At 35.0% G+C, this 16,361-nt stretch overlaps 1 protein-coding gene and 1 long non-coding RNA gene across 12 annotated transcripts in view; one reads left to right on the top strand and one right to left on the bottom strand.

Annotated features, from left to right (window-relative positions):
- LOC145666333 (uncharacterized) overlaps positions 1-16,361 on the bottom strand; it is a 147,862-nt gene that overhangs the window by 14,992 nt on the left and 116,509 nt on the right. For 6 of the 10 annotated variants that reach the window (XM_081733444.1, XM_081733450.1, XM_081733443.1 and 3 more), the window contains exon 2: positions 9,857-10,289. In XM_081733444.1, the coding sequence (XP_081589570.1) occupies positions 9,857-10,233 (377 nt within the window). In that variant the 5' untranslated portion in view covers positions 10,234-10,289. Of the gene's footprint in view, positions 1-9,856; positions 10,290-12,139; positions 12,275-12,375; positions 12,399-12,465; positions 12,603-16,361 lie in introns of those variants that run through there. The other 4 variants (XM_081733449.1, XM_081733448.1, XM_081733451.1 and 1 more) reach the window with 4 other exon arrangements.
- LOC145666335 (uncharacterized) overlaps positions 1-16,361 on the top strand; it is a 113,374-nt gene that overhangs the window by 25,527 nt on the left and 71,486 nt on the right. The window contains exon 1 of one of the 2 annotated variants that reach the window (XR_014127717.1): positions 15,337-16,313. The exons of the other annotated variant lie outside the window; for it this stretch is intronic. This is a non-coding gene — a long non-coding RNA (uncharacterized LOC145666335). Of the gene's footprint in view, positions 1-15,336; positions 16,314-16,361 lie in introns of those variants that run through there. 2 annotated transcript variants of the gene reach the window in all.

The following is a 16,361-nucleotide window of genomic DNA, read 5'->3' as shown; positions in this document are numbered from 1 at the left end:
TATTTTACAGTTCGTTATTCATCGTCCTTGATCTCAAAGTAAACTTTTGTCATTTGATGCGAGAAGTAAGCGAGTTTACTCTACACTATACAGCTCGAAACTATTATAACATGAACCCCTCTTTCGCACTTGAAAGCAACATATACAGACTTTCGGAAACTTTCGTACGTCGTTAGCTCCAATACGCCTCTACAGGTAACTATTCGCGGAGATGCTTACATAAAATCAATAAAATTTTTACGATCTATGTAAGAAGAGAGAGAAAAGAGATTTTGTACCTTCCTGCTGTTAATCTACAATCCGTTGATTTCTTTGCCTTCGGGGACAACCCAAAGCTCACGCACGTGACCTAACGGGGGCAGAAAATGAAAGAAACCTACCTGGTTAGCCTTCTTTCTGCTGTTCTGCGCTGTTGCAAAATGTAGCGCCATATTTGACAGCTATCAAATGGACGAAAATAGATTTTTAATTAGCGGTCTCTAATATTACCCTGGCAAGAGAAAGTAAAACCGAATATGCAATATTAACACTAACAAACATTTGGACGAATTTTGAAATGTGTAAAATAAATAGTTTTCGTAATATTTTGGAAAGAAATATGCCATGTTATTATATAGATTAATCCCATCGCATTTCGAGTGTTGGACACAGCCTTAAGTGTAAAACGAAATTAAGTAACTAAGGTAGAAAGCATGGGTGATCAAAAGCTTTGCGTAGCTCTTCTAAACAGAGTACTAATAATTTTTGAAAAATATTAGAATAGTGATCTAATGGTACATACTCAGAAGCTTCTGAACGGAAATTGAAAAATATATTTCAGATTTTATCATATTACATACTACATTTTTACTTTAGTTTCATTTATTCTGAGAACATATATTCCATTCCATATTTTTATTTCAGTTTCTCGTCGTGTTTGTAACATCATTTTATAATAATTTTGACAATTTCAATTTTAAATATAGCTTTTCTCTATTCATAAATTATACTGAAAGTTTGCTCTTACGTAACTCCTAATTATTATTCATTGTATTCTGACAAAATTACACTTTGGATTAAGACTACTAGTGATTCTTGAGGACGATGCTCTACTTGCAAGATATTTCACCAGGGAAGCCATATAACAGGAGAAACTCTTAAGATTATTAAACATTAAATGCATACACTTAATCTACATAGGATCAGTTGGAAAGTGTCATCAATTTGAATTGAGTATAGAATCTCATAAAACCTTATCACATCATAATGTTGAAAAGAATGCTAAGTGAATTTTTTTATGTTTGTACGTACAAGTATTTTATAACGCCAGTAACACTCTATTTCAATGATAACGATAACATCTTTAACACGAATGCAATCCTGTACATTCGGGCAAGTGGTCTCTGGTTGAAAAAATGTGTAGCGCGAACGTTAAAGTTTACGAAGAACCGCTGTTTGTCAACATCTATCGTGTAAATACATTGGAAACGAAAATGTGGTTGTTTGTATAAGTTCTATCTTCTTTCAGCTTGTAATAAGACTGCGAAGCAGAGTTGTTTGCTGTACAATTGGATATTGGAAAACACATTTACCCTAGTTTTGTCTTTGTGTTAATTTTAATGGTGAACTGGACGTCACAATTGTGAAGCTAATAATTAAGCAGTTAATTAACACTGCGTATAACACCTGCTCAGAAAATAATGCTTCGACGCAAGGAAGGTACACTGTATGTGCCTCATAATATTGGATATCAGTCATAAACTGAACAAATTTACTAGTGCATTGGAGTAAGTGAAACATTGTTAGTGTGTGTTTCAAAAGAAACATATTTCTTGAAAGGTACTATTTTGAAAAATGTTCGATACATTTCATTAAACATTTATGTAGACTGTGTACAGTTTGTCACCACCAATCGTGGATATAGGGTTATATTGATAAAGAGTTTATTTGTGACAATACAGACATTGATTTTTCATCTACAGATAGTACCGCAGACTTGCGAAGACTTCAGTTCGAATTAAAATTATACGCTAAAGACAAGCTAGTACTAGAAGTCAAAGTAAACTACATAAATAGCCAAATGCTATGTCTCACATTGATTTATGCGATTAACTAAGCAGCATGTGTTCATAAAAGGTAGAAATAAATATAATTTTAGTTACAATATATTTGTTTTTTATTTTAGATACAATCCAATGATATCTAATTATAAAACTAATTATAAAAAATGGCATTTTTTCATACGTATAATAATACAAGAAAGTTTTTATGTACATAAAAGCTTAAGGTGCTCCAAAGATAACTCTTTCAGTGGTCCACATTATAATTTGTCTCTAAGGTTCAAAACTGTGAGATTATTATTATTGTATAACGATTACTTGCAACAATTATTTATCAGAGTTTAAATCCTAAAATCTTTTTTTGTTGCGAATGTCAAACTGTGCTAAGATCAAATATTTCTTTTGGTGTTCCATCCGAGTTTTGTTATAACTTATGTTTCAAACACACTAACTTTATTCATCGTCAAAATTTTACTAATTTAAGGAATTACTGTCAAATTATTTGAAGAAATATATTACAATTTTACACTTCGTAGTTAAAGATTCTGATACTTCCCGGCTTCATTAAAAACATAAGATAACCGGTTTCTTAATAATACATTTAACTACTCTTTACACTTAATTCCAAAACTTTCTCTCTCTTCAATGTGCTATCACGTAATTTTATTTCTATTCCCTCTCTCAATAACCTGTCACATCCATTAGTGAATCTGCATACAAAGGACGCAGTTACAAACAAAACCATATGTTGCTTTTGTAATGCATGTTTCGCTAATGCTAATTTTTTTTTCAGTTGATTTAGTCGTACATATCTTGTACGGTTCCGATATCTGCTTTTATTGTTCGTCCAGCATATGTTAAGACACATTCTAAACAATTAGGATGATTAATTTTTCCTGATAACCTAGGGAGCGTAGTATTGCCTCAGCTTTAAATGAGGGACGTGAGTTTTAACGTTATTCAATGTATGTTTAACAAAGAGAACCAGGGATTTTATGTAATGTCAATTCCTGATAAAGGTACATAAATATATAATAAAAATATCTAAAATATGTAAAAAAAAAAATGTACATTCCAAGTGAAATATGTACTATGAACATTTAGTTTTAACTTAAATTTTTAGTTTATTTTAAATATCTTCTCTAACGAAGAGATATATTTATTTTAAAAGGACACACATTAAACTTAAAATATTAGAATACTTACATTAAGTGTTCTTGATCTACAATGTATATTCAAATCTTCACCAAAGTTTGAATATTTTAAATTATTTAGTTCACGTCACCACCAAGTACATTTCAAAATGTTCAAAAGTAAATCTTCGTTGTACACAGCTTTTCATCCGAAAGCAGTTTAAAAAATTGTTCAGAAGTGAATGTTTATTGGTAATCAGACAATAAGTTGTACGCAGAGAAATTTCTGTCTACGTCGCATGAAGGAATCAGAGCATACTTCAGGAGGTGAAAGTGGTTGGGAAAAATAACATTTCGAGGGTTAACTGTTTCATCATTGAGAATGCGGCTTACTGACAATAAGCTGTTGTAACCTGGGTTCCTTTCGGTCACTGCGTCATTTTTTTCCCCGAGATGTCTCTCTTACATCTCCTTCGACAACAGCCAGTTTCTCTGCTGCAGCTTCATATACAGGGTGGGCCATTTTAATCAATTCACGGAAATATCTAAAAAATTATAAAACATAGAAGAAATGTTTGAAGTACACGTTATATATTGCTAAGGGGGAAAACGAATTCCACCAAAAGTACCCCTCTCCGCCCCTCGCAAATGGGGGTAACGGGGGTAACTTTGAAATGTCAAATGGCAACATGGGTCAAGTAATACCTCGTTCGAAAGGTCTTGGAAAACTAAGTAACGCTGTACCAAAAGATGTTTCATATGGAGCACCAGTTTAAAAATGGCCGCCATGATATGGTTCCGAAACTCCAGTACCAGTAGTATGAAAACCATGGAAGGTAAATGAATGGAACAAAATTGAAATACGTAAATATCATAGGGCATATCGAATGCTGTGGTCCCTATGATCCCAGTTGCCTCCCTGAAGGGGTATTGTAAGCTAACTTGAAAATGTCAAATAGTAACATGAGTGGTGTGGTACCTCGTTGGATAAATCTTGCAAAATCAAACATCTTGCAGGAGAAAACAATTGAGGTGAAATGGCAGTGTTCTCTAAAGGCCGCCGAAACATAGTATCCGTGCCAGAGAAAAGGTTTCGTACCCGTAGTATAAAAGCGATTGGAGATAAATCAACAGAAGAAAAACTGGAGTAGGTAACTGACGTAAGACGCATCGAGAGGTGCTGTCGGGGTGACTCCAAGGGGCAACTGAAATGTAGTTGGGGCCAACTTGATGATTTCAAATAGCAACTTCAAGTGAGTAACATCACGTTACACAGACAAATGAATATTAAACAGTTTCTGTAAGAATATCTTCGACATGAGACGCCGTTTTCAAAATGATCGCCAAAACATGGCGACTGTGTCTAAGAAAACGTCTTGTGCTATAGTATGAATACGGTTAGAGTTAAATGAAAATAACGGAAATTAAATAGGAAAACCACGGAGGCGTTCCATGGCTCGAGAATGATACAAGATAGATAAAAATGTTAGAGTAAAGTTGCCATAATGTATAGAGAGAAATCCAAGTCCTGCAAAATAATCTCTCCCTGCGCTCTGTATGTGAGTAGGGTGGAAAGTAACTGTGAAAGATCAAATGAGAACTCTACTTTAATTCGCAAATTAAGGCCACGCTACAAATAGGTATGGTGTGGTTGAAACATTTGTTTGTAAGGATGACGCTGTAGTGACTTAAAAAAGGTGAGATTTTATTTGAATGGTAACGCATATCTATATGGCTGAGTATGATTTGATGCGAAAACAGAAGGAACGGTATACGAAAGAAGTTGACGAATGCAGTTGCTGGAACTTACAAACGTGTGAATTTGCTAATCTCCGTCACCACAGAAACTTTTATGCAATTCGTGCTGGTTATTCGGAAAGCATTTCGGGGATATACGTACGTTTCGTCCGTCAAGCTCACAATATGACATGCGTGCTAATAGTTAATCAAAATATAAATGTGGCTATCCGCATTAACTCAGTGCACCAATTCTCTATCCATGAAGTCTGCCTTCCAATCAGCATTGGGTAGGTCAAGCGTACGCCCGAATTGATGTCCGGACGGACATTGAAATTTTGAAGTTAGCCCATAAGACCCCTTCACGCAGGCCACTGGGATCACAGGGATCACATCATTCGATATACCCTATTATATATACGTATTTCAATTTTGTTCCATTCATTTACCTTCCATGGTTTTCATACTACGGGTACTGGAGTTTCGGAACCATATCATGGCGACCATTTTGAAACTGGTGCTCCATATGAAACATCTTTTGGTACAGCGCTACTTAGTTTTCCAAGACCTTTCGAACGAGGTATTACTTGACCCATGTTCCCATTTGATATTTCAAAGTTACCCCCCGTTACCCCCATTTGCGGGGGGCGGAGAGGGGTACTTTTGGTGGAATTCGTTTTCCCCCTTAGCAATATATAACGTATACTTCAAGCATTTCTTCTATGTTTTATAATTTTTCAGATATTTCCGTGGATTAATTAAAATGGCCCACCTTGTATATCCATGTGTTCCAGGAGAGGAAGCGGAACAGTTTCAATTTTGTGAATGATTGTAACAATCCAATCAAAATTGCTGTTTATGTATATCATATTGCATGGAAGTTTGGGTTTTATGAAAATATTTTGAGCAGTGCATAACCATACCCCCAAGTCTACCGAAAATGAGTCAAGCACAGATGGCTTCTTCAAAATGTCGATTGTGAAACTGACTTGGCCGTATGAAAGTGTTCCATCTTGTTACAGTATGATTTTCTAGGAAATCGTATGCCTGGTAATTGTTCCTTGTTAACTTGGCCACGTTTTGATGCCTTCAAAAACATCCTTTTCCTGGAGCAAATATGTTAATTGACCTACGGAAACTTAGCATTCACGTCCTCAGCGACATGTCATACACGTGAAATGGATCAAGTTAGAATAAAACAATTTAATTGTCGTAACTGCTTTCAACATGTATGACGCACTGTCTTTGTACATAAGAAGTCTCTCTTGTACGTTATCCGCATACAACACTTTATCAGTCACAAATGGTGCTATAGTGAAATGAGTTGTAAATTCTATAACTTTTCATGCAATGAGATGTTTGGTTTAGACGTAGAGTCATCAGTTAATTTTCCAGCTATGAATTATCTACATACCGACCAAAAGCATTAGTTGTCTCGCCGACAGAAATTCATACACAGGAACAGGCTGCTTCTGCTTATTCCAGGAAACTGGAAGCTATCTCCTCCGAAGGGTTGACTGGTCAGGAAAAGTACGGCTACAAATTTTTTCAAGGTAATCCTGGAACTTCGGCACTTGATTTTTGTTCTTAGGGATGTTTGCTGCAAATATTGATTCGTACATTTCCTTACAGAATACACTGAATGAACTTGCTTCTTTCACTTCGTAATTGTTTGTATTAAACACGAATTGAAGTGTGAGTACGGTGCTCTAACAGACTTCATTGTATAACTACCATTTTATCGCACAATCGACACAAAAACAACTTTGTCATCGGTGGTAATGGATCCCCAACTGCCATCCAAGAAGGCACTCTCTGACATCTCGAGGAGGCAGCCGGAGGAACCGGGCTTTGCACAGCTGAAACACGGATTAAATATATGAGGCACGCTCTTTTTAAAACTTAACTAGATAAAATTAAAAAAAAAAAAAAAAACCGCCGAACTATGTATACCAAATTCTACGGTTAAGTTAATAGTGCTTCAGTAAGGATTTGTCGTCACCAGTTGCAAACATTAAAAACGCTCATGACAACAAAGTAGGGATAAAAGGTATGTACCGGTTAGCTTTGCAGTTACACCTTTCTTTGTTTGTTCTTTTCGTTGGCTGGGTTAACTGCCGCTCCCTGTTGCGGGTCAGAAACTAGAACACTGTTGATTCCTAATGTAATGGTTACGATGCGGTGAATTAAAGAACTGGTATGTACGCACATGAAGGTAAACCTCACTTTTAAGTTAGTGTAATATCCGGAGCGGAAAATGGGAAGACGATAGGGAGAAAAGACGATTTAAATTTTACAATTTATCTATCACACTAACATGTAAGCCAAAAGTCCAATAGATTTTCCCCTTAAGGATTGTTTAATATATAGAATATGTAACACTGCGTAAAATATGTAATATAAAACGTGACTATGACATCCCTACTGATGTAATTCGTCAACATTTTTAAACCCAAGCATGTACAAATAAAGGAAGGATATGTAATTCTTTGAAATTCGGGTTGTATTAATAATGACCCATTAGAGGTATTGTGAAACCTTCTTCTTATTTCCCTTCGGAAGTTGTGTCTGAATTCTGCGTCATGTTACGTTTCAAACTTTTTGTTATTGCTTTAGCGATAAACTTTTATTGTAGTCATTTGTTAGAAGAATACTTTCTAAATGACATATTTATCCTTGTAGATGGTGTTATCAGACATTATTTTCGCCTGTGTAACATTGTTTTTAATGTTGCATTTGTCTAGGATGGATGACATGAATCAACTCTTAAGATAATTATGAGCTGGTTCTCTGTATACGCTGTGACTCAACTGTCCGAAGCTATTCTCTATAATTAGTCTGCCTAGGAATAATATCTTTCCTCCATTTCCGATTTACATCGTTAATTTAATGTTTGGATGTATTCTATTTAGATGCTTCTGAAATTGTAAAAATGTATTTCTTCCCTGTGTCCAAACTACAAACGTACCATTCATATATCAAAATCAAAATCTGGGTTTGAGTTTAGTGGTTCCTAATGCTTCCTCTTCCCAACAATCCATACAGAAATTTCCAATGACCGCTGATAATACCAAACCAAAGAAATGAGTTTTTTTTAAATTTTTTTTTACAGATATCTCCGCACAAATTACGTCAAATATATGTGTGACAAGTTGTTTTAAATTAACAACACCGTCTACAAGGTTTTTTATCAATCTAATGAAGTATCTGTGGAATTCATATGTACCAAATTGCCTCCCTATTGTTTAAAGTATTCTATACTCAAACCACGATGAACATAATATATTAAAAATTTTGAATAATTCTAATATTTAAAAAACAATGAAAAGTGAAAAAAATTCAATGAGTGCTAAAAGAAATAAAAATAAATAAATAATTTTAACTAAATTAAAAGGGGCACTCTAATGCTACTAACCGAATTGACAACTAAGACACCTCTGTAAAATATGAAGTATGTTACCCTGCACTAACACCCTCTTACAGACGCATGTTACAATTCCAAATGGTATATACATCTGGTTCTCTATAAATTAAAAGCTATACCCATAACAATGGACCAAGTGGGCAAACCTAATTTTTTCCTTTTACGTTCGAATAGATGACAGTAAACACACCTTCCTAACTTTATGGATTGGGTAAGATATTTATGTTAATCTTTGATTAAATAGCCCTATCCAAATTTGATGAAAAGTGAGTGGACCTAAGAAACCCTGAGAAATTTTCTTCAGCCAATATACCCAGTTGTTTCAGGGTTTAGACCGTGTACCTTAATTACGACATGAGTTAAAATACCATAAATAAAATAATTGAGATCTACATGTAAATTCATTAATAAATATAATAATAAAGATTAAAATAATATTGCATGAAAGACAGTAATGGAGTTATACATAATGTTCCTTAAATCTGTTAATGGGGAGCGGATCTTTAGATGCGATAGAAGACGACGTTGAATCGCAAATGCGTCTAAAAAGGTATTTCATAAAACACGATTTCTACGTCTGTGGAATGTGTCTAAAGATGCAATTTTTCCCATCTATGTTCGGAATGGCTCTGTCACCTAGTATGATTTTTGGAACCGCTTTGCTCAAAGCAGTATAAAAACGCTCTATTAAACGGGTAAATAAATAAATCTTTTACGAAATACCTATGCAGTCTCCTTTCTCTAACATAAGTTTAAATTTGGTTTTTAACATTCCAATGGCATACTGAAATTAACACAAAACAAATGAGTTCAATGGGTTAAATATAGATATCATTGCATTACATTCATTGAAACAAGCGAACTTAAATGCTGAAACTCAATATTTGAGAAAAGTGCATGAAATAACCTAAAAACACAATGAAAATAAAAACAACTATGCTGCTTAATGTTACCATCATTGTCATTGTTATCTATATTCTTTTCAAATCAGTTATATCAGGCAATATTACTTTGTATATGGAAAAATATATACACGAATAAATCCTGCTACAAGATTAGGTTCATGAATTGTTCAGACCACTTAAGTATTCCGCGGAACATCTTACGGACACATTCGTGGTCTGCTTGACTACACTGTGGTTAAGTAATTCATCTATTTGAAACAGCAGACGAGGGATAATTTATCAATACATTCGATCATATTCTCTTCACCTGATATGTAGAATTTTAGTTGTATATTTTTAAAATATTTCAATAGGTTGCTTGGGATCTCAATAACAGATTTGTTGTTCCCACATATTTTAACAATTTATGAAGGTCCCTTAAAACGTTTGAACGCTCGTGCAGCTTATTATTATTAAATATGCAATAAAACATTCTAAAGTGAATCAATAAGGTGTAGTATTTCTTTATTTGTGATAAAAATAACTAATTCAAAGTAAATGAACAAACGGTAAGTTGACAAAGTGTGCCAAATATTATATATAATGCAGATGTAAAGAGACGTAAAATTGTAAACGTACCCGAAATCCTGAAAATTGGTATCAGTATCCGGACCATCTCTTCCTTGAATGCTATCTTCAGTCTGCTCCCCAATAATGTTAGACATAAGATAGGTTGATTGTGTTTCTCCATCATGCTCTTCACCTCTTAAAGGGACTGTAATATCGGGAATCACAGTTTCCTCTAATACGGATTGTTCAATGCTATTATTTTCTTCCGTTGTATCTTCTTCTTCCAGTTTGCACTCCACATATGGCAAAAGACATGTTTCAACGGAATCTTTATCTTCCAATTCACTGGAGTCATTAGATAATTCATACTTGCAATCTTTATTAGATTCATTTTCTGTTTCGACTTCAACTTTAACTGAAACCATGTCAGGACGATCGAAATCCATGTTCCCCTTAAGACTTGAGATCTTTCCCACTCAGTGACTGGAAGATACGAATAATCCTGAAAGCAATAAAAGTATCAATATATATTATAATCAACGAAGAGCAATATACCAACAAAACTAACCTTTTGAGTACCTAAAATATTAGATTATGCATCAAATAAATGTCATTAATATGTTTAAAAAGCGATCCATAAGCAAAAGTTCATTTGTGCTGTACTAATCATTATTCTCGTTAGTTTAACACTGGACTGTAATGATTCTATTGTTATATTAGTAAATTAATGAAAATTTTGGACTAATTTGTAGTTTTTACTACGTTAGTGAAACACCAAAAAGTATACTTGATTATGACAAAAAAAAAAAAAAACTTTTGACTAGAAACGATGCTTGTTCAACTAAAACATAGTTTGGGTAAGTGTCTGAGCGTATAGTGTTCATATTGTTCGAAAGTGTTTGGTCTATCTTCATTTAGGTGCTGCTTTAATCTTCAATATCTTATACGGTTGCGAAGGAAATCTATCGCCTTTTAATTTACATTTAGCAGATGGAAATGTATACGCTTTAATACTCCGCTTAACATGTAACAGCTGTTTCAGAGTACCGTAACTCATCTTTAGTAAATAGAGTTAAAGGTTTTGTCCAATTTTAAGAGATTACAGATTTGTAAAATGTATGTAGGACGTGTGCAATGTTATTTCAGAAAAGTAATGTTATCAAAATATGTAGAAGTCTTCCCTCTGACATACGTAGTAATGTCCAAAAATATAATAGAAAGTGGATGCTTTAATTAGGAAATAATCAATAAAGAAGCTATAAGAAATACAGTATGTGTATGAATGCAGTGTGTTAAGTCGTGAGTAGTTACGATTGAAGTATTGGAAAGCTGAGACTCGTGAGGTATAGGAACACAGTGTGCTTCCTTTAACTTAGTTTGAGCGAATACCCACCGTCACCAAATCATTTGCACTTGCACTCTATGAATGAACTCCGGCGCTTTCGCGGGGAACCACTAGCTTCGACCGAACCTTACGCGGGTTAGATACAATTCTTAGTACAGATTAGGAAGTATTCATGAGAAAAATGGTAATTTTACGGTTAAATTTATCAGTGCATACGAAGAAGGATTGTGAAGGATAGTAAATTGAATTGACGGGAGAAAAGAAAACCAGCGATTCATTAAAAACAAACTATTTGCCGAGCAAAACAATATATTTACTTCAAAAAACAACATACCTGTAACAGTTTCAGCAACTAACATTTGGGCTTCATCAGACACTACTATTTGATGTGTCTGATGTAGTAAGTGTTAGTTGGTGAAACTGTCATACGTATGTAGTATTTAAACGCGAATATACTGTTTTGCTCAGGAAATTGTTTGTATTTAGTTATATACAAAAAAAAAGCTTCTACTAACGGAAAATACTACACAGATTCATGTAAAAAAAAAAAACGCAATGTTACAAGTGTGAAATCATTATAAGGGTCAAAATGAATGCGTTCATATCAACGACGACTGTGTTACATACTAATTTGAACTGACGGAGTATCTCTGCACGATTAGAAAGTATATTCATGCTTACAAGTGTTCCAGTCTATACGATTTTATGCGATATTGAGTGTATTCTTGTACTATCCTACATTTTGCGTGTACCCACCGTCGCTGACGCGTCTGCTCCGTGCGGGTGCATGTGTTAATGCTCTCTTTCGCTGATTCAGTTATATAGGATTCTCGTTTTTAGTGTACACTTAGTGCAATATGGATTTTTTTTGCATATTGATTGTTTTCGATCGATTTTATGCATGCGTTCAAAAACGTATTTATACCTGTAAGAGGAAATCCTCTTAAAGGAAATATTCACCCATGAATTTAACTTCTATTTTAAGAAGCAATTTCTAAGACACTCACAGTAAATTTAGTGACGAAATAATTGCATATACTAGGATGACAGGTTATTGAATAGCTCGTAATCATTTCCAGTTAATATCAGCCTACATATATACTATCAATTTGTACGCACTTATTTGGCATGCACCAGACTAAAAACTGTTCACAATTCCTTAAGGAAACATTTAAAACGGAAAGTAAGAGAAAAATACTTTTCTAATCTGAGAGACTATTTTTAATCTGCACACAATTTTTACTTTTTAAATTTTTTTGTCAAACTAGCACGGTTTGGTTAGTGTTGTTTGAAATGTCACTTTCATGGAATATTCTGCACGCTGTATTCATACCCATAGCGGTTAAACTCTTCTGGAGTGTATCTGACCCTGGAATGACACTCCAACTATATATATATATATATATATATATATATAAACAATCGTTAAGTTACTCGGAGTGCACAATTACACAACTCATTAATTCATGTATGGTCCAACAAAATGCAATAGTAGGACAAAGAAAATGATAAGATGTGTACAAATTCGCATATAATAATCACACAATATTTGAGAATGCAAATTTTATAGGCCATAGAAAACTTCCGTAATTTGCATCCAGAATGAATGAAATTTTAAATATATTGTTAAAAACACCAAAATGAAAGCAGGAAGTAACAATGCAAAAAATTAATTAGGAAATAAATTAAGAATGCACAGACAAACAATTGAATTTTTATGCAATCTATTAGTCCATGCATAGGCGCCGGAACCTGGGGGCTCAGCACCTGAATATTACCGACGAAGGGGCTGAGGCCCCCCCAAATATTTCGGCTGTTTTCGTATCCTTATTTCTTCAAAATATTTTTTCACACAGTTTTAGGAAATAACTAATTAGGTGCGTTTTCATTTTCGGAATATAATATTTACTTTTCTTTAGTAAAATTAGTGTCGCCAAACAACTATCTTTCCATTTCAGAACTTTTATTGAAAGAGGAAAGGTAATACTTTTTTTCTCTCAGTCCCAGCTTCAATTCTTTACTGGTAACTATATCGGTGGGCATTGTCGTCCTGGAGTATCAAAACAAACAGAGAGAGAGAGAGAGAGAGAGAGAGAGAGAGAATTGCCGTCGTTTTATTGCTATATGAGCGGATGTAAAGAACAAGTATAGTGGGCCTTTCTTTCTAGGAATTCTGGAAGCCCTGTGATCCTTCCCTCTCAGCAGTTGCAACACACGGTAGTTTATATAGGGGTTTATGACCCCTGGTTGCAGAAAATCAACCCTGCTTCCCTTGCTTTCTTCTGACTTTTTTCTTTTTATATTTTCAAATATTGAGTTTTGGTCATTTTCTGGAGAAAACGCAGTCAGTAACAACGTATACTCTGATGTGTTTTGTTCCAAAGTTTTCGTGTCGTGTTAGTTTATCGATTGTGTTGACAGAAAAAATAAAACATTATTATGGTGACGTGTTACGGTTTCAGGTTTCTGGAAGAAGAGGAGCGTGAGTTTTAGTGGTGTTTATTTTATTTATTTATTTATTCATTCATTATTTGCGGGTAAATAGTGTTAATTGAACATTTGAAAAATGGAATGTTTTATAGTGAGAACGGAAAAAAAGTGCAAAATGAAACTTCTAGTTCAGTAATTGGCAATATTGATAGGTGTTTTTGTTATTGAGTGAAAACAAGAGGAAATTTCAATGCCATCTTCATCTACAGACAGGTCCATATCAAATAAAGGAACCTTTCAGGTACATTAGGGTGAGAAATTTCCTTGGTTGTTTTATGACTCTAAAGTAAACACGGCATTTTGTAGAATTTGCAAAGACGCATATGAGAAAAAACTTTTGAGGTTTTCATCAATAATGGAGTTAACCTTTATTGAAACTGGTTTCCGTAATTGGAAGAAAGCGCAGGAAAGGATGAGAAAACATGAAAGCACTGATTGTCATCGAGAATCATTTTCAAAACCTCATGTTCCGAATAGCAAGATCAGTGTATCTTCCCAGCTCTCTGATGGTGAAAGAATTCAGATGGAAGAGAGTAGAATTGTCCTACTGAAGATACTTTCTTTTTTGCGTTATTTGGCTTTTTAAGGACCAAATCGTTTGCTCCGATTGAGAAGTGAAAAGAGCCCTATCCTTAAGTTGTGGCTTGAACGAGAGAGAGAGAAAAAAATGGATATCACAGGATATATGTAACGAAATGCTATCAATTATGAGTAATGCTGTAGTGATGTAACTTGTGTCCACTAGAAAATCCACAAAGTATTACGCTATGATTATTGACGAAACAGCAGATATCTCAGTGAAGGAACAGATTTCCTTTTACTTTAGAATAGTCACCAACGATCCTGAAACTTTTATAGTCTTTTACTCAACAAATGACACACATTCAGAAACTCTTTTCAAAATAATTCAAGATATTCTACGTTTCAGTCTGGAAATAACGTATTGTAGAGGTCAGTGTTATGATGGCCCTTCCAATATGGCTGGACTTCAAGCAAAAAATTCTCAATTAGAATCGAGGGCTTGCTTTGCTCACTCTCTTAGCTTGATGAGCTCATCCGTGGCTAAGCGGTTTTCATACGCGATTTTGGCGTGGGAGACCCGGGTTTGATTCCCGGCGGGAGCTCATGTAGTTCGGATTCCACGTTAATGAATAGGTTCACGTCTCATATAGCCTCGCTGCTGAAAGAGACGTTAAACTCAACTCAATTCTCTTAGCTTGGTTGTTCAAGATACTTTAAGAAATGTGACAGGCTGTCGAAATGTCCTCAACCTGGTTAGTGAAATAATTGTTTTTGTAAAATATTCTCCTAAGAGACTGGCTTTTTTTTCATCAACTGCAAAGTGAAAATGATAAGTCGATTAATTTACGACCGTTTTGCCCAACAAGAATGACAGTACGGCATGTCTCTCTTCAGTCGTGTTATCTTAATTACGATGAGCTTATGGATTTCATGTCAGAGCAATCTTTCTCAAGTAAGTCAGACGCTGGTGCCAAAGCACATGGCTTCCTGGTTCAAATGCACTCGTTCGATTTCTTTTTTCATCTCGCATTCCTAATGAAGCTGTTTTGTTACATAGATAGCGCAAATACAGCATTACAAAAGAAAATTTTATGTATTCAAGATGCTGTAAATATGATTTCAAGTCTAGAGCTCACTTTGCAGAATTTCCGAACAGATACTGCATTTGACACGTTCTGGGCAGATGTAGTACGAAAAGCAAACGAACTTGGGCTTTCAGAACCAGTTCTCTCGCGACCAAGAAAACTTCCAAAACAGATCAATCAAGGTGATAATCACTATGAATACGAAAACCGAGAGCAGCTATATCGTCAACAATATTTTGAAACTATTGACACAGCAGTGCAGTGTTTAGAATCACGGTTTGATACTAAAATAAAACATTTTCTAGGGGCCTGTTAATGGTATATCATTGGTGAAACAAATGATGTTAGTGAGATAAATGAATGTTACAAAGACGATATAGATATCGAACGGCTCAAACTGCATGGCGATATGTTACTTGATCATCGCAAAACACAAACTAGCTCCCAATCTTTCCTAAGTTTCGCGTGTGTTCTTGACTTCTTAAAGCAAAACACTTATCCTCAAGGGGGCGCGGTGGCTCAGTGGTAGAGCGTTCACCTCTGGTGCTTGGGGTCCCGGGTTCGATCCCAGCCCCCGCCAAGTGAACTTTGTGGTGGACAAACACCGTGCTCGTGGGTTTTCTCGGGGTTCTCCCGTTTCCTCCCACTTTCTTCATTCCACCATTTCACTCATCTCTCATTATCACCGTCTCCTTTAGCCTAACCGGCATAACCGTGGGACGTAAAACTTAAAGATTTCATTTCATTTTTCACTTATCCTCAAACCATGTTGCCAGAAATTGTTAAGTTCGTTCGATTATATTTGACGCTACCATCACCTACTTGCACAGCGGAGAGATCCTTTTCTTCTTTAAGACGACTAAAGTCCTATCTACGATCTACCATGGGACAAAAACGGCTCAACGAGTTAGCAATTTGAAATTGTCATCAAGAACTTTCTGGAGCACTCGATCTTGATCTTATTGCAGACGAATTTATAATGCGCACCGAAATTCGCAGCAAACCTTTGCTATGAAAAAGAAGTAATTCTCCGTTTGCCACCTACAAACCTGAACCTGGATGGAAGAAAATCAACTAAATACAAGTAAGTTAATATTAACATAATATTACAATTTAATAAGAAATTTAAAAT

The sequence above is a fragment of the Thermobia domestica genome, chromosome 12 (assembly GCF_964235325.1).
Source record: "Thermobia domestica chromosome 12, izTheDome1.hap1.1, whole genome shotgun sequence".
Taxonomy (NCBI): domain Eukaryota; kingdom Metazoa; phylum Arthropoda; class Insecta; order Zygentoma; family Lepismatidae; genus Thermobia; species Thermobia domestica.
This window is presented reverse-complemented; position numbering and strand designations above follow the sequence as displayed.